The 25,630-nt window shown below is 53.3% G+C and overlaps 9 protein-coding genes across 9 annotated transcripts; 5 read left to right on the top strand and 4 right to left on the bottom strand.

Annotated features, from left to right (window-relative positions):
* Window positions 1–452: 452 nt before the first annotated feature.
* Window positions 453–1,901, bottom strand: KVR01_003574 (uncharacterized protein). The gene is made up of 4 exons (XM_044789371.1): window positions 1,729–1,901; window positions 1,327–1,670; window positions 1,170–1,230; window positions 453–1,113 (listed from the first exon to the last, which is right to left on the bottom strand). Exons 1-4 carry the CDS (start codon window positions 1,789–1,791, stop codon window positions 514–516), a joined length of 1,068 nt encoding a protein of 355 aa, XP_044648589.1. The 5' UTR covers window positions 1,792–1,901; the 3' UTR covers window positions 453–513.
* Window positions 1,902–2,097: 196 nt separating this feature from the next.
* KVR01_003338 (uncharacterized protein) lies at window positions 2,098–2,805 on the bottom strand. Its single transcript, XM_044788026.1, has one exon. The coding sequence runs from the start codon at window positions 2,767–2,769 to the stop codon at window positions 2,233–2,235; it is 537 nt and encodes a 178-aa protein (XP_044648353.1). The 5' UTR covers window positions 2,770–2,805; the 3' UTR covers window positions 2,098–2,232.
* An 821-nt stretch (window positions 2,806–3,626) lies between these two features.
* On the top strand, window positions 3,627–6,226 carry KVR01_003684 (uncharacterized protein; the record flags this gene model as incomplete). The annotated part of the gene is made up of 3 exons (XM_044792834.1): window positions 3,627–3,815; window positions 3,897–4,656; window positions 6,162–6,226. The coding sequence occupies 3 exons, from the start codon at window positions 3,627–3,629 to the stop codon at window positions 6,224–6,226; spliced, it is 1,014 nt and encodes a 337-aa protein (XP_044648699.1).
* A 1,710-nt stretch (window positions 6,227–7,936) lies between these two features.
* Window positions 7,937–10,014, top strand: KVR01_003366 (uncharacterized protein; the record flags this gene model as incomplete). Its single annotated transcript, XM_044793938.1, has 4 exons — window positions 7,937–8,139; window positions 8,199–8,326; window positions 8,434–9,227; window positions 9,280–10,014. 4 exons carry the CDS (start codon window positions 7,937–7,939, stop codon window positions 10,012–10,014), a joined length of 1,860 nt encoding a protein of 619 aa, XP_044648381.1.
* Window positions 10,015–10,341: 327 nt separating this feature from the next.
* On the bottom strand, window positions 10,342–10,642 carry KVR01_003736 (uncharacterized protein; the record flags this gene model as incomplete). The annotated part of the gene is made up of 2 exons (XM_044785276.1): window positions 10,342–10,458; window positions 10,529–10,642. 2 exons carry the CDS (start codon window positions 10,640–10,642, stop codon window positions 10,342–10,344), a joined length of 231 nt encoding a protein of 76 aa, XP_044648751.1.
* Window positions 10,643–12,760: 2,118 nt separating this feature from the next.
* KVR01_003317 (uncharacterized protein) lies at window positions 12,761–14,075 on the top strand. Its single transcript, XM_044794422.1, has 3 exons — window positions 12,761–13,089; window positions 13,339–13,404; window positions 13,471–14,075. Exons 1-3 carry the CDS (start codon window positions 12,943–12,945, stop codon window positions 13,783–13,785), a joined length of 528 nt encoding a protein of 175 aa, XP_044648332.1. The 5' UTR covers window positions 12,761–12,942; the 3' UTR covers window positions 13,786–14,075.
* Window positions 14,076–15,935: 1,860 nt separating this feature from the next.
* Window positions 15,936–22,432, top strand: KVR01_002576 (uncharacterized protein). Its single transcript, XM_044784724.1, has one exon. It carries the CDS (start codon window positions 16,511–16,513, stop codon window positions 22,052–22,054), a length of 5,544 nt encoding a protein of 1,847 aa, XP_044647591.1. The 5' UTR covers window positions 15,936–16,510; the 3' UTR covers window positions 22,055–22,432.
* Window positions 22,433–22,436: 4 nt separating this feature from the next.
* KVR01_003108 (uncharacterized protein) lies at window positions 22,437–25,554 on the bottom strand. The gene is made up of 2 exons (XM_044793789.1): window positions 24,852–25,554; window positions 22,437–24,719 (listed from the first exon to the last, which is right to left on the bottom strand). The coding sequence occupies exons 1-2, from the start codon at window positions 25,045–25,047 to the stop codon at window positions 24,103–24,105; spliced, it is 813 nt and encodes a 270-aa protein (XP_044648123.1). The 5' UTR covers window positions 25,048–25,554; the 3' UTR covers window positions 22,437–24,102.
* KVR01_002111 (uncharacterized protein) lies at window positions 22,983–23,987 on the top strand (the record flags this gene model as incomplete). Its single annotated transcript, XM_044790858.1, has 1 exon — window positions 22,983–23,987. One exon carries the CDS (start codon window positions 22,983–22,985, stop codon window positions 23,985–23,987), a length of 1,005 nt encoding a protein of 334 aa, XP_044647126.1.
* Window positions 25,555–25,630: the final 76 nt, after the last annotated feature.

A 25,630-nucleotide genomic window follows, 5' to 3' on the forward strand; every position in this document is an offset into this window, starting at 1 on the left:
TTTAATTTAATTTAATTTAATTTAATTTAATTTAATTTAATTTAATTTAATTTAATTTAATTTAATTTAATTTAATTTTATTTTAAATTTCTTTAATTTTTATTTTTAAAAATTAAAGTTTTATATTTTAAATTTAAATTTAAAGTTTTTATAAATTTTAATATATTTTAAATTAAATTTATAATTTTTAATTTTTAAAAATATATTAATTATTTTAAATATTAATAATATTTTTTAAAATAAAATTTATTTTTATATAATTATAAATATAATTATTAATAATTATTTTCTTTATTTATAATAAAATTATTAATATTATAATAAATTTAAATATTATAAATTATATAAGAGATTTTTAAAAGTTAAAGTAATAATTTATTAAATATAATTATTAAAGAATAGTTAATTATTAGATTAATTATTATAGCCTTTTAATTAGGCGGTAGAGTGTGGGACTTAGTAGTTACGCTCCTATTGTAGCTAATACTAGCTAGTAATTTTCAGTTATTACCGTTAAGATTTCTTTGAGGAGCGTTCTAAGAGCCACCTCACCCCTTTCACAGTATCCTGCACGAACTGCGTGCTTGCATCTAGCAGCGGGAAGTTAGTCCAGAAGTAGTGTCCAAGGCCAGGATAAAGATCCAGCTTTGTCTCGATCCCTGCCTCCTCCCTGAGGACCCGTTCGTAAATCAGTGCCTCATCCCGGAGTGGGTCGAGCCCGCAGACTTGGAAATAGGCCGGAGGCAAGCCTCGATGTCCGCCAGGTCTGTTCCGGTACAGAAATGGGACAAAAAGGGGTTGGTTAACATCCGCGCCCACCACGCGGACTAGTCCCCGCGGATCATGGCTGTCTGCCTGCAATACCGGGTCGATGGAGGGCGTGATGGACGGGTGGCTCAGGTACTCAGCACGATACTGCTCGGGCATCTCTTCAGGTGGCATAAAGCACGTGATAGCGGGCACACAAAGGTACTGCCCGGTGAGTGGTGGGTTCAACTTCTCGTCCCTAGCTAGGTGTGCCAGGACAGCTGCGATGTTCCCGCCAGCGCTGCCACCGCCAATCACAAATCCGACCTGGGGTGTGGCACCCAGCGAAGAAGCGTTGTCAGCAGCCTGGGTAGTCAGCAAAGCGAGGATGGGAATGCAGAGGATCGGAGGGGCTTATTCACCCATTTCAGTGCGTCCCAACAATCGTTGATGCCAGTTGGGAATTTGTGCTCTGGGCCCAGCCTGCGTACCGTCAGCCCGCCGACTCATCAAACTGGTTATCGCTCGCCTCCTCGTCGATTCGAAAGGGAAGAGGCGAATATTTGGACAGACGCTGACCTGTATTCCACGTTGACGCAGATAGCCCCCAGGTCACGGCTAAATAGTCTACAGTTCGTCTCCTCATCCGTCAAGTCGCCCATCGACCAGCCACCCTCGTGATACATTACAACCAACGGACTTCCGTGATTGGGGACGGAAGACTCCTCAGGCCGGTAAATACGGATCGTGATCTCTGATCCATCCCTGACTTTGATTCTGTGGTCAAGTTCTGTGACCTCTTTGATCGGTCCCGGGAGGTAACGGAGGTGATGCTTCTCGCGTAGCATGGCAGCCCGATGCTCGCGCAGGGCAACAAAGTCTGCCACGAAAGGAGGCTTTGGGAGAGGATGTGTCTCCAGCATCTAGGAGCGATCAGAACGTTGAGGCATATGGGGCAATCCTCCGGGGCAGAGTAATTACCTCGCTGAGGCGGGGGTTCATTTGCCCCATTGACCGAAGCTCCTCGGCTGAGCGAGGCGCCATGCTGGTCTGAGATAGGAGAAAATCTCCAGTATAGATGGTTCTAGACTCATAGAATGGCACGGAGATGGTAGATTCAGGGCGTGATGGTTGCAGGGTGTAGATGTGTGGATATGGTCAGGTCCCAAGGTTGGCAAAGGGAATGCACGTGGTGGACCTTTGGAGAAGTAACAAATGATGGATGCCAGGATTTGTCAGCACGGGACATGGTCTGTTCAATCTTTGCTTGGAGCTGAGGTGAGACTCATATTCTCAAGAAAGTCATTCGAGTGAGACTGTAGACACCAGGACATATCTGGATTTCATGGAACGAGGTTCAATGTTGTCGACCAAGATGACATGGCTAACACCAGTTGACGGCAGCGGTCCGCGTTGAAGGCAACCTTGAAGCCTTGGAGCTGTACACTATCTCAGGCTTCTACAGCCGATCTTGCCATGTGCTGCTCAAGAACCTGTCTGCTTCTTCTCCTTCTCATCCTTCAACTCCTGCAGCGCCTTGTCGGCCACACGAGTCCCCGCCAGACCCGCCGGCAACCCAGAATAAATCGAGGCCTGCATGATGGCCTCCTGGATCTCCGTCTCGGTAGCCCCATTCCCGATCGCCCCTCTCACGTGCACTGCGAGCTCTGTGTCCTTGCCCAACGCGACGAGCATGGCCACGTTCAGCAGGGACCGTGTCCGCCGGTCGAGCCCCGGCCGGCCCCAGATGAGTCCCCAGCCTGCTTGAGTTGCTAGCTCCTGCATCGGCCGGGAGAAGTCCGACGCGTTGGTCCACGATCTCTCCACATGCTGGGCCCCCGTGACCTCGGCGCGGATGGCTAAGCCTTCGTCGAAGAGGTTTCGGCGGGCCTGTACCGACTGGGAGGAGGAGGAGGAGTCGCCACCCCCAGAGATGGCCTGCTCTTGAGACATGCCTGTGAATGATGGTCTCCTTTGGATGATGATATGCCCGAGATGGTGTTCTCTGCGAATAATGTGCATTCAGATTTTGGTTGACCACAGGATTCTTTCAATCGCGTCGCCGGGCTCGAAAGCTCCCGAGGTCCTTTCAAATGTTCTCAAGACCCCCGCTCGGACTTTGGGTGCTGGGTGACATCATTGAGACAGGAACTCTCCCAAGCTCTTGAGTGCCGGTGTGAACATCCTCTCCAACTGCAGCTGCAAGAGCCGCAGGACCGACTCAACGGCGATGAGGACAATAAGCTGGATCAGTCCGGGCATTTCATGGTCGACAATCCGTGTCGTCGTCCCTCCACCCCTCCCTCCCCAAAACCAGGTGGCAACCTTGTGCTAAGCAAACCCCCGCCTTAATTACTAACATACGCATCTCGGGGACCCAGGGGACTGAATGTCACTACGTAGTAACCCAGCTAGGTTTTGATCTTGTACTTTGATTTCGGGATTGTTGCTGGCCTTGGACACCGTGGAAGTCGCCGATTCAGTTGCCACATGCTGACTGTCAGCATATGCGCGATCGGTGTCAGCCATTAACTGAGACGCAAGATGGAATGGCTCAGAATGACTACATCATGGTTGCATCCTTTAGAGCCCATCAATTGATTATGATTCAGCCTCTGAATCTGAAATTGACATTGGCGCCGTCAGCACATGTGGCAACTTTAGAATGACACGTCCAAGAAGGGCGGTCACTCGAAGCGACCATCTCACCCCAGTGGTATGAACTATCAGTGATTTGTCTTGCCTTGCTATCACCATTTTACAAACATGCTTGCCCTCTTCATTCCGGTTTCAGAATTGACAATTCAAGATTTCAGGTGGCTCGAACCACACAATTTCAACCAATTCCTCGCAGAGAATCCGCCGAACTAGGTACAGCTATGGCCATGCTACATCCAAAGCGCTGGACGCAAATATTCCCACCAGCACCAACATTCGGGGAAAGAGACGTGGGTCTCAGAAAGGGAAGCGTCTTCATCGTGACAGGTGGAAATCAGGGTGTTGGTTTCGAGCTCTGCAAGATGCTACGTGGGACGGGCGCAACTGTGTATATTGCCTCGCGTTCCAAGGTGCGTCCTGAAACTATTGGCCCTCCTTGCATTGTCCCGATCTGTGTCGACACGGACTCGAATGCTGATCGCGTCTCTTAGCAACGAGTCGACTCAGCCATCGAGAAACTTAGATGCATGACCCCCCAGCCAGCGCACCCGGCCATCTTCAGGCCTCTTCTGCTGGACCTCAACGACTTGAATTCGGTGAGAACCGCAGCCTCCGAATTTTCAGTACAGGAGAACCGCCTTGACATACTCTGGAACAACGCGGGAATCGGTGCCGACTCTGTCCCTGTACAATCAAAGACCGCGCAAGGTATAGAGAAATTCGTAGGGATGCACTGCGTTGCTGCACTGCTGTTCACCCAACTACTGCTTCCTCAACTCCAATTTGCGGCTGAATCATCTATTCCGGGGGCCGTCCGTGTCGTCTGGCTATCAAGTATCATGGCAGAATCTCACGTTCCTGCGGACGGGATCGACTTCAACCTCCTGCCAGTGGGCTGTTCAAGCGGCAGACGAAACTATGCAAGGTCGAAAGCTGGGAATTGGATTCTAGCACATGAATACGCAAGACGATACGGGAGGCAAGGAATCGTTAGTGTTGCAGCAAATCCAGGCAACCTTAAGACGAACGCATTCCAAGGCGCACCCTCCAAATTTATGGCTGTTGCCGACCGCTTGTTTCTTTACGATCCGAAGTTCGGTGGGTACACGGAGCTTTATGCTGGCTTCTCTCCGGATATCACTCTGGAAAATAACGGCGCGTACATTATTCCGTTTGGCAGGGTACAGCCCGAGGAGCAGGTCGGTAGACCGGATATACTGGCAAAGCTGAAAGCAGAGGAGGATAATCTGGGCCAGAACTTTTGGAAGTGGTGCGAGGATCAGGCAAGCTCCGTGTTAACAGAGGGGGCGTGACAATCACTGGAGTGGCGGCGAGTGATGTGGTGATTCTTGGACCCCTGTGTTGAAATTTATTTTCACATGGTCCCGAGAAGCATCGATGCGTAGAACTCAATGTGCCACACACATTAGCCCTGGGATTTTGCAAAAAGTGTATGGAAACTTCGTCTCTCTACCTAGGTACCTCTTCGTGGTCCCTCGCAGTTGATAGCAGTTCCGCTAGCCTTTCTCTTCAGGAACCTCTCTCGCTTCTTCAAAGAGTGGAGATTTTTATTCATTCTTTCCCCTTGTTTTGGCCAACATGGCCTTAACATCTGGTGGAAGAGTCTCCTTAAGACCATTGGCTTCGAGAAAATCGTACAACTCGTACGCTGCCTCCATGTACTTGCCCTCGGTCTCTAAAAACTTCTCATGGAGTCGCTTCGCTGCGCATTGTTTTATGGGGCTCATGGTCTTCAGGTGGTTGCTGTAAGCGTGCTTCAGACAGTAAATCGTGCGGAAATGGGACAGCCTGGTTCTCAATTGCGTCTCCGTGGTTTTCAGGTACTTGAGCTGGGCATCTGATGCCACGAGCTCACGAATGAGGTGGTCTTCGTGCTCTCCCAGTGTCCGGACTTCCTGCTGCAGCCTGATGACTTCTTGGTCCATATCGATCCGGGCCTGACTCCTGGCGATCAGCAGCTCCTCTTCGTGGACTTCTGCATCGCTCTCCAGATCCTGGATTCTCTGGCTTGCGACCCTCAGTCGTTGCTCGAGGTCCGAGATCGTCCATTGCTCTGGGGTGACAATCTCAGGACTGTCGATTTCCATAGCTGCCTAGAGATCACAATGCAATCGATTCATTAGTCAAGACACTTTCATTTCCACTGCCATGATTAATGACACTGTTACTTACCACAGAGGCATGAGGAGCGCTGAAAGACGTAACATGTTGGGAATTTTGGGACCTGTTGCCAACGACCTCGGGGAGGTTTTCACCAGCGGTCAAAGACGAAGCTGAACGGACCTCTGAGCGGCCATTGCGATGGAGCACCTGAGACCCAGGAATTTGCACTGGAGAGAAATGATTTGTGGCAGGCATAAACTGCTCAGACAGATCGGAAGCTGCTGACTGTCGGCCATTGCCGTTGTTCCTTTGACTGGAATTGAATCTCTGGGCGAGTCCGCCCATCTGTCAGTCTGGTTAGAATTCTGAACAAAGTTGGGTCCCTGCTGGAATACCTTCGCCTTTGAGTGATCCATTGTCGTATTGAACACAGTGGGTCACGTGGTATGCATCCTGTCTACTCCTGATGGATCTGTGCCTGTTCTGTTGTTGAAGTGGTATGTTGTTGTTGGTGGAGATTGTTGTTGTTGGTGGAGATTGTAGGATGTGTGGTGTTTTGACGGTGACAAATTGCTACTAGAGTTGGAAAACCACCTAGGGAGGCTAAGTCATCAAGTCATATAAACAAAAAGCCATGCTCAAAAGCCCTGGAGGTGTGGGGGCATCCATTATCCTTTACAACCAACTACCTAGGTAGCTACCTATGATTTTGTATTATTCTTTTGTCAAGGCCCGATCACCTCTGGTGATCAAAATCTGGCATGGCCAAAAGCGAAAAGGTGCTAAGGTGGTGGGTTAAAGCTTAGTACTATAGTACAACCCTATAGATAAATTTAATAGTTAAACCCCCTTTTTATAAATACTTAAAAAGATATTATTATTAGTTAGCTAACTATAAATAAGGGCTTAATTATAAATAGCTTTCTTTTAATTAATTAAATTTTAATATATTATTTAGTTAAAGTAAAATTAAATATTAATTTCCTTTAATAAAAAGAGTTTTTTTAATATTCTTTTTAAAGCTTTATAAAGTTTTTATAGGTATCTTTTTAATATTTAATTTTTTTTAAACTTTTTTAAAATAATATTTTATTTTAATTAATATTATTTAAATAATTAAAAGGAAAGTATAAAGATTATTTTAAAGTAGTTTTTATATTTTTATATTAATAAAGTTTTAATTAATTAAAACTTTTTATAATTAAAACTATTTATAATTAACTTTTATTTATAATTAATTAATTAATAATAATATTTTTTAAATAATTATAAAAATTTTATTAATTATTAAATAAACTTATAGTTTTTAATATAATATATATTTAATTTTAAAACTATTATAATAAAATATATATATTTCTAATATTTAAAGAAATTTAATTAAATACTTATTTAAGTATTATAATATAACTTTATAAATAAATTTAATAATTAAATCTTTTTTATAAGTATTTAAAAAATATTATTATTAATTAATTAATTATAAATAAAGGTTTAATTATAAATAACTTTATTTTAATTAATTAAGCTTTAATATATTATTTAATTAAAATAGAATTAAGTATTAATTTCTTTTAATAAGGAAAGCTTTTAATATTTTTTAAAGCTTTATAAAGTTTTTATAAATATTTTTTTAATATTTAACTTTTTTAAAACTTTTTTTTAAAGGTAATATTTTATTTTAATTAATATTATCTAAATAATTAAAAAAAAGAAAGATATAAAAACTACTTTAAAATAATTTTTATATTTTTATATTAATAAAGTTTTAATTAATTAAAAACCTTTTTATAATTAGAACTATTAATAGTTAACCCTTTACTTATAGTTAGCTAATTAATAATAATATCTTTCTAAGTAGTTATAAGAAGGCTTATTAACTATTAGATAGACCTATAATCTTCTAGTATAGTACCTAAGTAGGTTAGGTAAGTACCCAGGCTCTTGCTGACGCTTGTAGCTGGGTCTTTACAAGAGTGGCCTTGACCAGTGGAATACATTTGGGTTCTCACAAGCACTGTCCAGGAGCGAGTGTCAACACATTGCACACCAATTACATGCCTAAGTACCTCAGTACCTACACACTTGGTAGATAATACCTACCCCTGCTGAGGTGCTAGCTAACCCCCGAGTGGAATAGCCTGTATGCCCGTATGTGCATATCCCTGTCGCGGGTTGCCCACTAAGAGACAACCTCGTATCCAGCCGCATGCAACCCTTCTTCTTATCGCTGGTGCACACCGGTCTTACTCAGATATGGTCTGCTCGGCTTCTCACAAGCAGTTCTACAAGGAGCCGCAGACCGCTGGTGAACGACTTGTGCGGCGTGAGCTACCGCACAAAGTCGGCTGTCCACCCGACCGTCCTGGGCACACAAACAGACTTCTCAAGAAGCTCGTCTGGCACAATGAGACGAGAACTCCTCTCGCGGGCCGTAACGACGGCACTTATGCTGTCTGCTGCACTCGCCGACCCGACATGGCCTTCCCCTATCGACGACCTGGAGGAGATCATGTTTCAGCAGAGAATATTCAAGTCGCGTAACTTTGCAGACACCATCTCTCCGTGCTCCAACGAAGCATCTGGGCCAGGAAGGCAGGTAGCTGCTGAGTATGTTACTCCTCTTATCTTTAGCAGGTAGGGACGCCGTAATAATAACAGTGGTAAAGGTGGCTGAGGGTCGCATTTCACGACATGGCAACGGCAGATGTTAGGACGGGCAAGGGAGGCCTGGATGGCTCCCTGCAGTATCAGCTCGACGATGGGGAGAGTAAGGGGCCGGGATTCAACTCCACTCGTTAGTATCACTTTTCTCCTCTTACGGATCCCCGTCTTTCATGTTTTGGAATATTCCAGAATGCAGCACGTTGGGAACCGTAGCAGGACTGACGCGAGCACCACCAGTGAAGTTTTTCAATGGCTATCTCTCAAAGAAAACAAGCTTGTCCGACCTGATTGCCCTTGGGGTGTACGCTTCGGTCCGGTCGTGTGGAGGTCCACGAATACCCGTCAAGGCTGGGAGGGTGGACGCCCCAGGGCCCGGAAGAATGGGAGTGCCTCAGCCGGAGCACTCGATTGAGCAGTTCCGCCAGCAGTTCGATCGCATGGGATTCACAGAAGAGGAGATGATTCAGGTCACTGCCTGTGGGCACACGTTGGGAGGCGTCCACGATACCGAGTTCCCGGAGTTGGTTGAAGAAGGCGAATCACCGTCCGACTCTACCGTTTCCGAATTCGATATGAAGGTCATAACTGAGTACCTCGACAACAACACGACGAACCCCCTCGTGGTGGGGCCAGCAGTTGGGCAGGGAAAAGACTCAGATGCACGAATATTCAATTCAGACGCCAACGTCACGGTGAAGGCTATGGCCGACCCACAGAGGTTCCAGGATGTCTGTCGCAAGGTCCTCCAGAAAATGATCGAGGTCGTTCCCGCGGGTGTCACGCTTTCTCCACCTATTGAGCCCTACATGGTCAAGCCGGTAGACCTGCGGCTTGCACTGGAACAGGCGGCGAGGCATTTGCAACTAATTGGTAACATACGAGTGAAAACTACCAACCTATCGCGCAAAGAGATTGTATGGATGGAAATTCTCTATAAGAATCGTAATGGTGAACACGACTGTGGCAAGGGGTCTTGCGTGATCAATTCCACCATCCACGGCAGTGGTTATGGACTTGACGATACCTTTGTCGTAAGTGCGCCGGAGTATCGAGGGCCAGGATTGTGCTGACGTCTGGCTGCAGTTCTTCCCTATTGACGCGACTATTCCAATCGACACGGGCATCTCGTCGTTCGTCGTCGATCTGATCCTGACTAACGGCACAAGACTGCTCTTCGACAACAACGGCCAGGGATATCCAATGCAGGACGCTGTCCTTCTACTCAGGCGTCAGACCTGCCTGCTGCAGTACACGGGAAAAATAAATGTCACAGCCGCCGTCCGCAACGACAGGAAAGACCTCCCAACGAATCTCACAATCTCGTACAAGGTGCCCCGGCCAGGCCTCCCAGTTGCCGGCCTCCATGAGACGACTATGTTCATGACCAAAGGCGACTGCGTCGGCCCGTATACGTTGTTCAACGCAGCTTGGACCATTCCGGGGGGTGTTAGCTACTCATCCAGGACCGACGTAAGCAACGGGGAAGGCGAGAGCCTCCTGGCGGATGTGTTCACCTATGGGGCGGAACTTCACGGCCAGTGTGAAGAATATTCCGCCCCACCAGCGTCCATGTGCACGACCCTGGGCATCACGGCGACTCCGTCGACTCTGTTCCCTCCCCCAAGTACAGCTGCCGGGAGCTTCATCACACAACCGAGCGCCGCGCTGACTTCGACAACCCGTGTCAGCCCGGCGCCGACGGCTGGCGGCCACGAGTTCAGCAAGTCCATTTTCCGCCCTGTATCTGGGAGCATCTGGGAAACATTTATGCAATATCTCAAGAGGATCTGGTCGTCGAGATTTACCTACGCTTGGTGATACGGGATGGAGAATATATCGATCAGGTCCGGTACGGGTGTATCAAATGAGAATCCTGTCTGGGTTCCACGTGGGTTTTGTGCCTGGCGTCGAGGTGCTGGTCCGTCAACAATATAATTGGAGCGCGGGACTAGATCAAAATCGGATATCTCTAAAGGCAGACTTTGCTCTTCCTGCTTGAAAACCAAACCGCCCATGGTGCCTCACTCCCACGCCTTGCTCAAGTCGCTCGAGCTCAAGCCTCTCCTGTCGCTTTGCTGCCCGGAACTCCCTAAATCATCCGGTACCTCCAGCCAGGGGCTTCCTGGTCATCCCTCGTGCTAGCCTTCAGCAGCATGTCTCATGACAGTTACAATGCCCGCGACAGCAGTTGAAGCCGATGGTCATGCCGCCGCCGCGGAGCTCAGGCTCCTGCTTCTGCGCGACTGGGCGCGGCTCGGCCTTCTGTGGGCGGCCCAGCGCGTCAGTACTTAAGTACCTAGGTAGCCATTCGGAATAAACAGGATGGACTCACTGGAGCTTGTGTGATCGGGCCCGTCGTGCCGCGGGATGCGTCAGTGCCACTTGAAGAGGTGGGGCGCGCCTCCATCGGAGCTTGGGGCTTTGGGGCCTCTTGGTTGTTGGCCATTTCGGGATGCGGGTGTGGCGGTTGTGACAGGTCAGACAAAGGCCTGCACGGCGGTATGTGTCCTTGGTTGAGGTAACCGTTTGATGTCGATATATACCTGGGCAGGCACAGGTGTTTTTCTTGGGGGGGTCTTGAGGAGATTGGGGTGTTGAGAGGGGCGGTGGGCAATCAGTGCTGCAGTGGGCTGAGTGTTTGGGCACAGGTGCCAAGGAATCGTGCCGAATGCTTGTGAGTGCTGACCTCGAGTGAGGTGGCAAGCCACAGCACGTGCGATATGTAGGCGCCGGGGCGGGGGGCCTCACGGTGCCAAGGCTTGGGTGTTCTGAAGCGGCAACGAGAAAGGCGCCTGGCCGATCTCATGTCAACCATATCTAACCACCACTGGGCAATCCATCTATCTGCCTTCTGAGGAACACTAACGTCTTTTTTATTTCAGCGCCTGTTAGATTGCTTGTCGCCTTGATAGCATCCCTATTCCTAGTTGTATCAACTCTTATGCAATGCTACCGCCTCCAGGCACTCCAGGTGTGTGTGCGGAGCCTTTGAACATCAAATGGACCACCCCAGCACCATGAATGCGCAAAGACCGTCGCTCTTGTGGGATAATACACCCCCGAAATGAGTAGCTTCATAAAAACTTGGGTCCTCACATCGCATCAAGCAGATACTCAAACTCCAATCCATGATGGCAGCAACCTAGACCGCCTGCTGCTGCTGCTGCTGCTGCTGAGTGCAGCATACGGTCACAAGCTTCTCTCGGATAGCGACCTAATGACATCCTCGATGACGTCCTCGCTACTACTCCTGAGGGTCTCTTAGTTGTGGTTTTAGTCTACAGGTCCTTCTGGTGGAGAGAAGATGGCTCGTATTGAGATGTGCTAAGGAACTTGAAACGGGTGAAGGTTGGTGATGATGCCTGGGTAAGCAACAAGATGATTCATCACAATAGTGAAGCCACATTGCAAGTGGTCTCGCGGCCCCCATCCAGGTCCTCGTCGATCAAGGCAGCCATTGTCGGTGTTTGTTGCAAAGATCGTGTATGGGAGGACGGATGGGAGGTTGGGAGTCGGGGTCTGGGAGTTGGGAGCCGGGTGGCTCGAAGGTTGGGAAGTTGAGCGAAACCTGGAAGATCGGAAGATTGGTGGGGCGGAGGGTTGGAGGGTTGTTGTTGATTTGGACGAATTCACAGGTTGCGTGGTGAAGCCTATCGCTAGGGCTGGCCCCACATGGCAACGAAGCTGGGCGAGTTTCTCAGGTGACGGATAAGCGGGCTAAGTCAATGTCAGACTGGCACAGGCTGGTACAGTGTTTTGCTTCCAGCTCTCACGGGCCCGGAGGCTTTACTTGATTCCTGTTTTGGCTCAAGACAGCTCTGGAGCATCAGCTCTGCACACTTAAGGCATCCCAGAGTCATTTTATGTGGCCAGCCCCATAGAAGACTCGGGCACTCATGTTTGATCATTGCTACATGGCAACGTCCATGTGAAATGCTAATGGACCTCGGGTCTGATTTGAGAACATTTCGACAATTTACAAGCCTGGAACCCACGAAAATACGCATTGTGTGATGTGAGGTAGTTAAAGACGCTTCATCATTCTCATGCTCATTTGACGAGATGATTGGGACAGACATAGGAGTTACGCAGACAGAGGAGTTACGTGCCTGGCCGAGCTCGATGTTAAGAGGTCAAGGAGTGGATAAGAGGCTGTGATGGCTTATGGCATATGAAACAATTAGTAGTAAAGTCGTTGGCCACACTTATTATTGGATGTGTCTACAGTCACCCTAGCCCTCGGGAACCATTTGTTTTGATCTTGACCGTTCTCCCTCTACTCGACAACAAGCTCACCTCGTAAATAGAAACATTGTTGACGGTCCAAAGGTTCCAGATAGGAACAAGAGGTTTCTATTGGCAGGAATCTCATTAGTCTAGACGTGCGACTGATCAAGGGCATTGGAACCAACGATGCTGTTTTCATGCGTGTTTGTACACGGCAAGATGCGCAATGATCAATCGGATGAACAATTCCTGAGCTCTGAATCACAGCATGCAGTGAGCTGCGTTCCATTGTTTTCCAAGGGCGATTGCCTTCTAGCGTGCATTTGCAGCAGGCCTGGCTGCGAGCGGTGGGCTGCGGCCACTTTTGCTTTTCAATTATCAGGCAACTTTCCCCTCCCACACCTGCACCCTCCCACCATCAACATCCATCGAGCACTCACACAAGCAACACCACCATCTTGCAGTATCCCTAAGCTTTCCCCGTCACTGCTCACTGTTCCTTCCTTACATTCCCTCATCATGGCAGGAAAATCCGACAAGGCGGACAACGGTGATGCTCCCGCCACCCCCAAGGCTGCTGCGTTTGGTGGCGGCTACGACTCCCTCACCACGCGTGAGCAGGAGATCTTGGGCAAGGCCATGACCTGCCTCAAGGTCGCACCTGAGGTAAGACTTTTCCGGTTATTCAATCTGCCTCGATTGTCTCAGCCTCGGCTCAGGTGCTTTCATGCCCCATCCGCCCCGCTACTGACCGTTGATGTTTTATTGATGCTGTTGGCGACGTCGACACCGCGGCGCCGCATTTTACCGCTGACATTATCCCCATCGTCTCTCATACCGGCGGCGGCTGGATCTGGCATCTCACGCTTGACCTTTGGCTTTACCGTCTGCTGACACATAATCTTCTACCGACAGATTGATTTCCCGATGCTCGCGGGCGCGGTGAACATGACCAACCCTCGTTCCGCAGTCAACGCTTGGGTAAGCAAACACCCAGCCTGAGGAAGGCTCACGGCACAAAGGAAGACGCTGATCATACCGTTGCAGTCTCAGATCAAGAAGAAGATGGGCTGGACCATGAAGGCCCCGGAATCCCCCGGTCCGGCCAAGACACCCGGTACGGGCAAGGGCAAGCGCAAGGTGGCTGTCATCGAGGACGACGCTGCTGATGATGACGAGGACGCACCGGCTCCTGCCAAGCGTGTCAAGGGTGTCAAGAAGTCAGGCAAGAAGCCTGCTGCTACTCTGAAGAAGGCCAAGGGTGCCGCCAGCCCCGAGTCTGAGGAGGACAAGGCTGTGTTGGAGGAGAAGGCCGAGGTCACGCCTGAGGTCAAGGATGAGACCCCCGACGGCGAGGCTTAAAAGAGAGCCTTTGGCTCCTGAGCTTCCGTGGCCTCCAGGTACTACGACGGCACAAAGAGCACTTTTTCGGCGTGGTAGCAACACAACCACTTTGCAACTGCTTGTGGAGTGCTTTTAAGGTCAAGGTGGGACTCAGTCTCGAATGTGACTCGACCACACATCGACTTTGGTTTTGGAGCGAGCGATAATTCATTGCGAAAAGCAACACATCAGGCAATGCTTATTAATTCGCATGTGGTAGTCTGGATACTTAGGTACCCTGCTTCTGCAAATTGACTGGTACTTGAAAATATTTTGGGGGTTGTGAAGACGAACAAGCCAGTGATGGCAAAAATGACTTTCGGATGGCAATAAGAGGGTATGATTATCACATTGCTCCTCATGTCAGTCGTGCCGTCTCTCTCCTGCCTGTCCATGAGAGATATGGCTGAGCCTTTCACTGACACGCCAGTTGTTGGTGTCCACCTGTTCCTAAAGCCGATTCTCTTTCTCTGTCTCTCTTTCTCTCTCCCTTTCCCTCTTTTCCTCTCTGTCTGTCTCTCTCTCTTTCTCTCTCCCCTCTCCTACATACATCAAACCTGAACTTGATATCATGTGCTTCGTTCTCATCGATCCGCAGTACTGTTCTGGTATCAAGCGATCGGAGGACTGCCATGCTTATGGAGCGTATTTGTGGCTGCTGCGTCCCTACCGTCTTGCACTACCTAGGCACACTTGCAAAGGCGGTGCATGATGAGGCCATCAATCCTACTAGCATCGAAACAAGCTCTCATTTGCTGTATGCTAGTACGTCTCGTGAGTTCAAAACTGCGGCACGGGGATTGACGACGCTCCTCTGAGCAATTTGTCGTCTCCGAGCCGCGCACAAAGGAGAGCTCAGGCGGGCTCCTAAGGTCCTGGCCAATTTATCAGGCAGATGGACAGCACTGTGCAACTGGCCTCTGGTGATTTAGGCTGACCGGTCTACTTGTCGCAATGTAGCCAGCAATCGGTGATGACATGCGGCTGATTCGCCGTTGGCTCTCGCAGACAGACTGGAAGGCCCATACTCGGCTTTTTGCAGCTGAAACAGATGTACAGATAGCATCAATGTTGTGGCATCTGATGTGCGGTGAGAAATTCGAAGTTCATCCAATGTTTCACAAACGAACTCTGAGCTAGATTTCACTTTGGGACGCAGTGCTCTGTGCAGAGTACCTGGGTCTACTACCTGCTTAGGTACCTAGGTACCTAGGCAGGTATGTACTCCGCACAGGAGGACCTCTTCAACCGAATCTTGGGAGGATCACACGTGGTTGCTAGGGCCGCCGTTGACTTGCCCTGCACTCCACCATCATTAACAAGAGTGAGCAACGTCAACTCGGTACCTAGGTACCTAGGTACTCAAGTAGTCTGGGTCAGGCAGGCTACTGGCGGGAGTGCCTAGGTACCCGGACACATAAGTCCCTAGGTACCTGGGCACTCAGCTTAGCGCTGACATGATTTCTTATTCCAACGGCCCCGGTGAAAAGTAGGCTGTTTGGCCACTGGGGGCCAGCCAGGGCCGGTGGAGCCGACATTTCCGCCCACTTAAGTACCTAATCAAGGACCTTGGAACTTATTAGAGCGGCCAACCCGTCAACCAAATCTAGCCATGTCTCGAGGTCTATTGTGGCTGATATGTGGAGGTCAAAGCTCGAGTCGCCAGTCTTACCGCAGCCGCCGGTCCGACCCATCCTTGGGGCCCCGTGGCGGGTCTCGAACCGGTGGGAAACGCCTTTTTCCTTTATCTGGTATCTGCAGCAGCTTGCAGCCGCAATTGGAGCTGAGAGGTAGTGAGCAGTTTTTTTGGCCCCCGGTCTGTGGGGGTCAAATGTCTGTCAATCGATGCTCTTCACAGCCTCGACTCGCACGCAACAGCCGCAGCGGAGCGCAGCAGGGCATACTCGAGTGCAAGAGCATAAAATTAGAGGCTGCCGGGACCCAGATGCAAGGTCACAGTCGCCGTTATGGTTGCTGCATGCGGGCTCGGTTGGGTTCTTTTCATTTCAGCTGGCCCCATCTAGCGAATCCTTCCGACTACTTGTGTACCACATTATCCCAGCTCCCCGGCTCAGCCAGCTCTGGTTGGTGATAGGGCAGGGCTGGGCAGGGCAGGCTGGAGGGGAGGGGGCAGGGCAGGGCAGGCAGACAGCAAAGAGAGAGATCGAGCGAGAGAAAAGAAAGAAAGACAAACTCGAGAGGGCATAGTCACTGCTAATAACAACAGAAGTCTATTACAGCCGTACTCCCTCCTCTGCCAGTCACACACACTCCCTCCCACACACACACACACACACACCGATGTAATTCCCGGCCGTGGACCTCTCCAGAGTTACACCGGCTGCAGGCTGTTGGTTTTATGTTGCAGTCTCTTCTCCCAGCGTCCTGGCGTCCCCGTCTTTTCTCCTCCCTTGCTCTGCCCTGCAGTTTGTCCTTTCCTGTCTGGTCCACCGCCCAGTCCAGTTCCTTCCTCCAATGTGCCTGTCAGCAGCAGCACCAGCAGCACCAGCAGCACCAGCAGCACCAGCAGCACCAGCAGAAGCTCCATCTCCAGCTCCAGCTCCAGCTCCCGGTGCCGTGTGATCCCGTCCAATGGTAGCTGCCGTTTCCAATCTCCCTCCCCTCGTGCTCGCTCGCCCGCTCCCTCCCATCCCAGCCGCCCTCGACCCAGACAGTCGAGGACGAACCCGTCAACAAGACGACAATGTCCGTCTTTGAATCACCTCCACCTGCGCCCACGCCACAGCGCCAGCCCTCTTTCGTCGGCCTCCCTCCCATCAGCCCCGGCCCCGAGTTTGGTTCCGCCCTGGGCATCTCTGCCGCCGACCTCAGCGACCCCCATCGCGCTGTTTCTCCACCGGGCCACCACCCCCAAGGCCCGTCTCCACATCCTTACTACCAGGCTGGCGGCGCCAGTCGCATCGCCAACGCTGTCTTCAAGCCCGACAACACCACGCCCAACGCCAGCAACGGTGCCCGTCCCGGGCCTGTCCCGGGCGCGTCTCCCCTCGCCTCGCCCACCATGAACTACCAACTACAGTCCTCCTCGCCTCACCCGCACGGCACTCAGTTCATGCAGGGCCCCTACGTGATGATGCAGTCGCCACACGCACAGCAGCCCTCCGCCCAGCACTTCCAGCCCGCTGCTCAACAGTTCGGCGCCAACCCCGGCGCCAACCCCAATCCCAGCGTCATGCACCATCAGTCGGGCCCTTCCCAGCCCGGCTACCTTGGGCAGAAGGCCCCGGTCAGCTACCAGCAGTTCCAGTCCTCCTCCCCGCCGCCGGGCATGCCCTCGCCCAGCTTGATGTCTAACGGCCAGTTCAACTTGCCGCCCGGGTGGAAGATGGAGCAGTCCCAGCTGCAGCAGCCCCTCTCCTCTCCAAGGCACCGGCACTCGCCAAGCATCTCATCCCTCAAGCAGCAGAACCAGGCTTATGCCATCGACAAGGAAACCGGCGCCCTGTCCACCAGGTCCGTGTCGCCTCCCACCCACTCACCTGTCGACTCGCGTCGCCCTGGTCAGCCTGCTCTGCTCTCATCTGCCGGGCCGTCCTCGCAGAACGGCGAGTTCCAGCCTCCAAACGCCCCCTTCATGCAGCACACCCAGGGTGCTGCCCTGGCCCGGAGCTCTACCAACATCACCCAAAACTCACAGTTCCACGACGAGCCCGAGAGTAAGCGTAACTCAAATGTCTTCTCAAGCATACGCAACAGGCTTGCTGGGAATGCTGGTGACCAGCGCGACGCCATGACTGGCCGACCGCAGCCCAACGGTGGTCTCACGGCAGACGACGTGTCCGACGCAAGCATCCCCGTCGACGACCAGGGCAGAAGAGGGCCCTCTAATTTCTTCGGCCTCCGTGGCAACGGGCAGTCCAACGGTGATGGGCCACCCTTTTCAAGCAATGGCAACGGTGGTGCTCCGTTCAGCCCCCCCAAGGAGAAGCGCCCCTTCTTCACTCGCCCCAGCGCCCTGGGCATCAATTCTTCTTCACAACAAGAAGTCACGAGGCCTGCAACTTCAGAGGGCGTGATGGGTCCACCTGTCGTCGGCTTCGGTCCTGGACAGCCCAAGAAGAGATTCTCCAAGATCGCTGGCATGCTCAACCGCGACAAGACAGAAGGCCAGCCATCTCAGCCGCTGGGTTATGGCGCAAGCCAAAGGCCGTCTTTTCAGGGACAGCGGCCGAATCCTGCGGGTGTTATGGCCTATCCGGACCAGATGAACCAGCACGGCGGACCCGGTGATGATGGCCAGATGTCAGGTTATGGGCGTCCGAGGAGTTCAACAGCAGGCTCGCGACCCAGCATCTCGGATCACGGACGGACCCCTTCAGGACAGGGATACGGCCAAACCCCCGCCATGAGCGCGATAGCCGAAGAGGAAAGGGGCAGAAAGCCTTCGGGAGGAAACCTGCTGTCCAACATCTTCGGGAAGCGGTCGGAGTCCAAAACAAGGGAGCAGGCTCAGAGACCGCCGCGGTCGCCCCCGGGGCTTGACCAGCCCCAGGGTCTGAACCCACAGGGTCAGATGCTGGTGGTACAGCGACCGGGACAGCCAGGCTTCTTCCTGCCGGCCCAGGGTCAACAGTTGAGCATGCAGGGTCAACCAGTGATACCACCTCAGGGCCAATACGCTGGGCTGGCCCAGCGGGCACAGCAACTACAGCAGCAACAATATCAGGGCCAGGGGATCCCCAATGGCCAAGATCCGATGCAGAGGCACAATACAGTATTACCTGGCCCGTTCCAGCAGCGGCAGACATCGCCTGGAATTTCACCCGTCACACAATCGTCTGCGAGTCCCCTTCTGACAACACAGGCTCCTGGAGGCGCTGTTGCTCAAAGACAGCAGCCGCCGCGACAGGGCTCCCCGTTGTCTATTCCCCAGAGGGGCCAAGACCAACAACAGCCCCTGGGCGTCGTACAGGTTGCGACAGCGGTACCGATCCGGCAGGTTGGTAGTTCTCCGAATATCAACTCTGGGCATTTTCAGGACGGCATTTCTCCCAGCGGCCAGAGCGATTCAAGCCGCCAGCGATCTGGATCAGTAGTCAACCAGATCGACGTCGGTGGTTCTCGAAAACCTAGCATGGACATGCACGGCACCCGCAACCGCGCGGCGTCTCAGTCACTCACACAGCAGCATCCGGTCCACATCGCGTCACTTCACGCGCCGAACAGACACACGGGCAATTCAGCTTCTCCTCGCAATAGCTCACAGTATCAGCACCAGGACGCGCCCTCTCAAGGCGCTCAGAATCTGGAAGACGGCACCCCGGCATCCTCCGGCCAGCTTGGTGCATCTTTCCCACCGCAGACCAGGAGGATATCGCAGGGCGTCATGGCAGGCCAGCAGTCACAGATCTCGGATCAGCAGCAGGCCATTTCTGAACGGGCCTCTCCCTCGGAATCTCCCGCGCCCAATCATAGCCAGCAGACCTCCCCTCCGGGCGTACCACCGAAGAATTCCCCACCGCCGAATCCGGGACAAGGCTTCGGCTCAACACCAACGCAGTCTTGGGAAAGTCCAAGTGGGCAAGGCCAACCCGCTCCAATAACACAACAATCTTCGGTCTACAGGCCTTCGGGACCGCAGATAGCTGCCGTTGTGCAGAGCTTCACCCAGCAACAGCCACAGTCGCCGTGGAGTATTGGTCGGCAGAATGGGCTCAGCCAGTCCGGGCCCTCTGGGCAGCAGTTCTCACCAGCCCAATTTTCGCAGGGGATGACGATGACATCGCCGCCCCAAGAGCAGAGATCGGAGAAGGAGGGCACCTTCTCCAAGCTCCTCAAAAGTAGCAAGACCTTTGTGCACCAGATCTCCGACTCGCAGTCGTTGAACGATAGGCCGAAGCCAGAAAAAGAGAACAAGGGCATGAAGGGCATGATGGGTGTCTTCAAGAGGCCCTCTAAGGAGCCCAAGCATCCTGAATCTGCAAGGCCGCCACCCGGTGGGCCACAATGGGCTGTCCAGCAGGGTCAGAATCCTGCCGGCATGCAGCAGTACAGTTCCAACCAGAGCCCGCAGGCAAAGCCGACAGGATCGAGACTACCACAGATGCAGATGCCTCCAAAGGCACAGCAGGTCATGGGGATAGGAGAAGGCGAACAAAAGATTCCTGTTGATTCACAGGATGAGGCGTCGCAGACCCAGACATCGCAAGCTCAGTCACAGGCTTACAGCGCTGGCCAGCCGTCGCCTGAGCTTCCGCGGGCGCAGCAGTCGAGGATCACATCTCAACCATATCCGAGCAACCAGCATGAGAGGCCCTCGCCGCAGAAGACAAGCCCGCCTCTAACTCAGCAACAGACACGTCCTCAGCCACAAAGTGGACGGCCATCAATCAGTGCGGACACGTCTCAAACGCCTCACGAGATGCCACCACACCAACACCACCAGCAGCAACAACAACAGCAACAGCAACAGCAACGGCGGCCCTCTCAGCCACCGGCGGGGCAGACACAGTCGCAGGCGCCAGCAGCGGCATCCAGCAATATGAGAGCAGCAAACGTGAAGCAGCAGATGGCCCAGCGTGCCCCAGAACCTCAGTACGCTCCGGTCCCCATCCCGCAAGGATACGCTACCGTCCATGGAGAAGGAATGGCTGCTGCGAAACCAGACGTGATGAGAGGGCCACCTTACGGGCAACCACTGCCAATGCCACAGGCAGGCATACAATATCAAGGCGCACCACATCAATGGGCATACCCTGGCATGGCCCCCGGGCAGGTGTCCGCAGGTGTCCCTCCTCACATGGTGCAGCAAGGTTGGCCGCAGTATCCTCCTTACCAGGGGACACCGCCTCCCATGGTCATGGCCCAGCATCCACCTCCTCAACAGCAGTACATGCAAGGACACCATGCGACGCCGTCTCCGCCATCGCAAGGGCAACAACAGCCTCCACCGCAAATACCGGTACAGCAGCATATCCCGCCGTCCTCTACGCACCCACAATTCCCGAGCACTGCCCCTGGCCAGCAGCAGCATGTCCCTCAGCAGACAGGCAGCCCCGCCCAACATGTTGACTTTGCAAGCTCTCAGCAAACTGCGCCTACGCCTGCTGACGTACTGGGTGATGGCCCTCAGCGTACCGCTCCTCAAACCCAGCAGCAACTTTCGTCAGTGCCTGACGCGAGTCCCGTTATTCCAGTCTCAATGGACAGGGGTGGCCGGCCGCAACTCCAGCAGCCAGAGGCGGAGAAGACCGAGTTTGCCCAGGTTCCATCGCAGACTGTTCCCCGGAGCACCTTTGCTGTTGTCAAGCCACAACCGGGACAAGATCAGCTTCAGCCTCACCAGGGCTCCAACCTGGTGCCTCAGCGCCAGACCAGCGGTGCTAGCGAGGTGTCATCTTTGACCTCTGTTCCTGCTACCAATCAAGGCGGCTCCAGCACTCAGAGCAGCGAGACCATCCACCAGGTACAACAACAAGCGGCGAATGTTAGTTCCGAGCGAATTGTCATCAGCCCTGAGCCCACGTACGAAAGGCCGCCAGTGACTCTAACAGATGACCCTCCAAAAGTGGAATCACCTACACCGTCTTCATCGGCTGAGCAGGAAGACATATATGGTGCCACGCCGCGACAATCACAGCACGCATCACCGGTACAGCCCAAGGAGTACCAGCAGCAGCAGGCTGCCGTGGCCCACACCGTCAATATATCACCGGCGCAAGAGCCTCCTGGAGAACCTGAGGCTAAGTTTGCTGGGCCTTTGCCGAGCAGGAGTCCGGAAACCCAGCCTGCGGCCAAGAACGAGCCATCTCCGGCCCAGCAGGGCTTTGTTGTTGACGTGCCGCCGGTGATCATCGAGCCGGCAACTGCGACCAACCCTTCGGCACCGAGTCCAGCGCCGCGCGTGCCTACCCCGAAATCCACATCCCCAGACGAGGTCGAACCTCCATCGCCGACGGACTCAGAGCTAGGCAAGAAGCGCAAGAGCGACAGTGGCAGTGAGTCAAGACAAGGCGAGGAGGGCATCAACGGCGGCATAGCCAACGGCGCAAGCAGCGGCAAGCCGGTACAAACATCACAAGAGATCTTTGAAGAGCACAAGCGAAAGCAACTTGTGCGCGACATGGAAGAGAAGATTGCTCTCAACCCAACCGAGCCTGACGACTCGATGATGCTGGGTACTGGTGGAAAGAAGAAGGGCGAGGACGCGCCTCTCATGAGTGCTACCAGCTACCCCGGGCAAGAATGGAATCCGTATGGAGATGCGTGGATAGACGATGATCTGTGAGGTGGTTCCAAGGGGTTCTCGAGAAAATTTCCAGGCCCGTCCCTTTGTTTTGCACATCTCATGCAGATCTCTGGCCATATAGGTTTCAGATGTTTGAGCTTGGGTCTTTCTAGATTAATTTGTTTTGTCTCTTTTTGCCTCGGGGGAAATCCCCAAATCATCTCCAGATACTAGCTGGATGATCTCGGGACGGCTGCGGCAGCTACGCCAGCCAGTCTTGTATAAGCCTGTTCATACCCATTTACTACCTTTGTTCATATTTCTGGTAATTCTTATATCTATCTTGTGTGGTCTTAGATTGCATGTGTGGTGGGGGAGGGTACCCGCTCATAGAACGAATGTTTAATGACTGTCTTAACAGTCTCATCTGATTATAACATGTCTGCTGACGCGTGCAATCAACGAGGCCGGGCAGCGCGTCGCTTGGACTTCGACAATGGATCCTTCCACCGATTCGGCTGCTAGACTCTGGGCTCATCAGCGACGAAAAATGTCTCGGCCCGGCTGGGCAGCTCGGACGAGAGGGGACGGCGACCCCCATAGGGAGAGAACAGAGGACATGCCTGCAGGATCCCGCCGGCTAAATTGGGGGGTAAATGCGATGCCTCCAACTAACCCAACTGCTTTGCGAGTGGATGCGCTTGGCCCCATTTGAACAGTATCTCTTGGCCCACCCTGCGCTTGTAGGGGCGGTTGTACGGGTCAATTGGGTCGCGATGAGTTGATATAAAGTTCTGCCACTGCTCTTTTGATGCCTCTGTTGGCTCACCCATTCATTGACTGACCAAGACTTACCTCCCGACTCGAGTCACCGTACATTTCGGCTTCGAATAGCACGCCCTACTTGAGTACCGAAGTAGTCTGTCTACCTGGGCAGTTGGATCAACGCCGGGCGGACAATCGAGAGCAGCACACACGCCCGCGCAGCATGGCACCCCTCATCAAACATGTCTACACGGCGGACCCGTCGGCACACGTCTTCAATGGCAGGGTCTACATCTACCCGTCGCATGACCGCGAGACGGACATCAAGTTCAACGACAACGGCGACCAGTACGACATGGCCGACTACCACGTCTTCAGCCTGGACTCGCTGGACCCGGCGTCGGAGGTCACGGACCACGGGGCCGTCCTGACGCTGGCCGACGTGCCCTGGGCGTCCAAGCAGCTCTGGGCGCCCGACGCAGCGCGCAACCCTGCCACGGGCAAGTACCACCTGTTCTTCCCGGCGCGCGACAAGGAGGGCATCTTCCGCATCGGCGTGGCAGTAGGCGACAGGCCCGAGGGGCCCTTCACGGCCGACGAGTCGTTCATCCCAGGGACATACTCGATCGACCCGGCAGTGCTGGTCGACGACGACGAGGCCTCGTACCTCTACTTTGGCGGGCTGTGGGGCGGCCAGCTGCAGTGCTACCAGCGGGGCCACGGCGACGCGGACTTTGACGCCTCGTGGTCCGGCCCCAAGGAGCCTTCGGGCCCCGGGGCGGTGGCGATGGGGGCCCGGGTGGCGAAGCTGGGCAGGGACATGCGGACGCTGGACGGCGGGGTGCACGAGGTTGTGATCCTGGACCCGGAGACGAAGCAGCGCATCGCGGCTGATGACCATGACCGGCGGTTCTTCGAGGCGGCGTGGTGCCACAAGCGCAAGGGCAAGTACTACTTCTCGTACTCGACGGGCGACTCGCACTACCTGTGCTGGGCGGTGGGAGACTCGCCCATGGGACCTTTTGTGTACGGGGGCCGTATGCTGGAGCCTGTGCTGGGGTGGACGACGCACCACTCTGTTGTCGAGTTCCCCGAGGGGGGTGACAGGTGGTGGCTCTTCCACCACGACTGTGAGCTCAGCGGCGGGGTTGATCACCTGCGGAGCGTCAAGGTCAAGGAGATATATTATGACGGGGACCGTATTGTGCAGGAGAAGCCGGGACAGTAATACGTGGGCGTTGTTGTGGTTGTCGAACTACATTCCAGGAGAAGTGCACCTACTTCGCTATAGATTTCTCCTCATTGCCTTGTGGTATCTGTACCCAATTCTTGACCATCTTCCGTCAGTAATCCTGGATACCAGTCTGCCCAGTCAACACCCTTTCCCTCGGTCCTTTCCTCGTGCTCGGCTCGCCGTCCGCACCGACAGCCACAGGGCTACCAGCACTACCTTCACTCCCGTCGCTGGCCCACCCCGGCTCCTCCCCGTCGAACCACTCCTCCTCCCGGTCCCGGGACTCCAGCTCATCAAGACCCTCATCCCTGTCTACTGGACCGTAGTCAAAATCATCATCCCCGCCGCGTATGAATCGTTCCCGCAGGAAGTCCTCCCACACGGCGCGGCCCTCCTCCTTCGTCGCGGGTGCGGATTCTGCGAGGTCCGCGTCGATGGTGAAGTTTGCTGCTGCCGTGCTGGCGGCGACAGGTCCTTGGTTGTCGCCCGCGCCCGCCGTGGACGACGGTACTGCTGCACGAGGTGAAGAAGATGAGGCGGGCTGAAAGCGCCCCGGCCCCGGCGCTGGCCTGTCACCTGAGAGGGACGAGGCCACCCTGTCCAGGCGGTCCTCGCCACGCATCAGCGACGTCTCGAGGACCTTGCCCCAGCCCCTTCGACGGGTTTCTGCCTCGCGCTCGGCGGGCGTTTGGAATCTGCGGATCATGGTGTCGTAGAGCTCCTGGTCTGGAGGCTTTGTCAGCGAGTCCGCCTGATGAGAGGCCATCGCACGGTAAGTCAGCCTGGCTGTCTTGCCGGACCGTGGGACTTGGTCGTTCTTCGCAACTACGACCATGGTACCTGGTCAGGAGGGCTTACCGGCAAGCTGGTTGTCCGCCGAGGACAGGTAGCTTGGGTTATTCTCCAGGTACTGACGCCGCCTGTTCTGAACTCGTATCTTTGCAGCCTGGGAAGGCGACCTGGGAGGCCGTGGCCGGGGCCGGGAGAACAGGTCGGCGCTGGCGGCTGCTTCTGCTGTTGGTGGCGGCGAGATCGTGTCCGCCCGGGGCATCATGTCCAGGCACCTGGGCAAGGTTTCGGGGGGCAGTGCGCCCGCAATGTCGTGGGCAGACTTGTTGGTGAGAGTAGAAGTTGAATATGTGTGGGGTTGTAGCTTTTGGGGGTGGAGGTGGTGCCTTGGAGTGGCAATTTTACCCTACCAAGTATCTGCCGGGTTGGGATCAAGCCCTTGCGCATGGCTTGTTCCTTGGGCAGGAATGTTGGTGTGCTCTGCGGTTCTGGGCTCATGAGGGTATACTGAATTAGCAGCCCGTGAATCCCCGTCTCAGCCTGGAGGATCGGGTGAGGTCATGCACAAAGGCGCGTCCGATCTTCAAAGACGCTCGGGCGTATCTTACAGTGCGTATGATTCGAGCCACTGCAGTCAGCCCAGTGTCTGTTGTGGCTTCCATCTCACAGCGGGCCGGCCCGTCGTAACGGCCCTGTGATAAAGCTGCAGCGTTGGATCCGGTGCGGTACTTCGCGTATTTTGATATTACCCCAGGTCACAGACAACTTGTTCTTGTTCTTGTTCTTGTCTTTTTGTTTCTTCCACTACTTTTCTGTCTTTCGAACAAGAAAACAAAGCTTCTAAGGTG

This window comes from Diaporthe batatas, assembly GCF_019321695.1.
Source record: "Diaporthe batatas strain CRI 302-4 chromosome Unknown Contig00003, whole genome shotgun sequence".
In the NCBI taxonomy this organism is placed as follows: Eukaryota; Fungi; Ascomycota; class Sordariomycetes; order Diaporthales; family Diaporthaceae; genus Diaporthe; species Diaporthe batatas.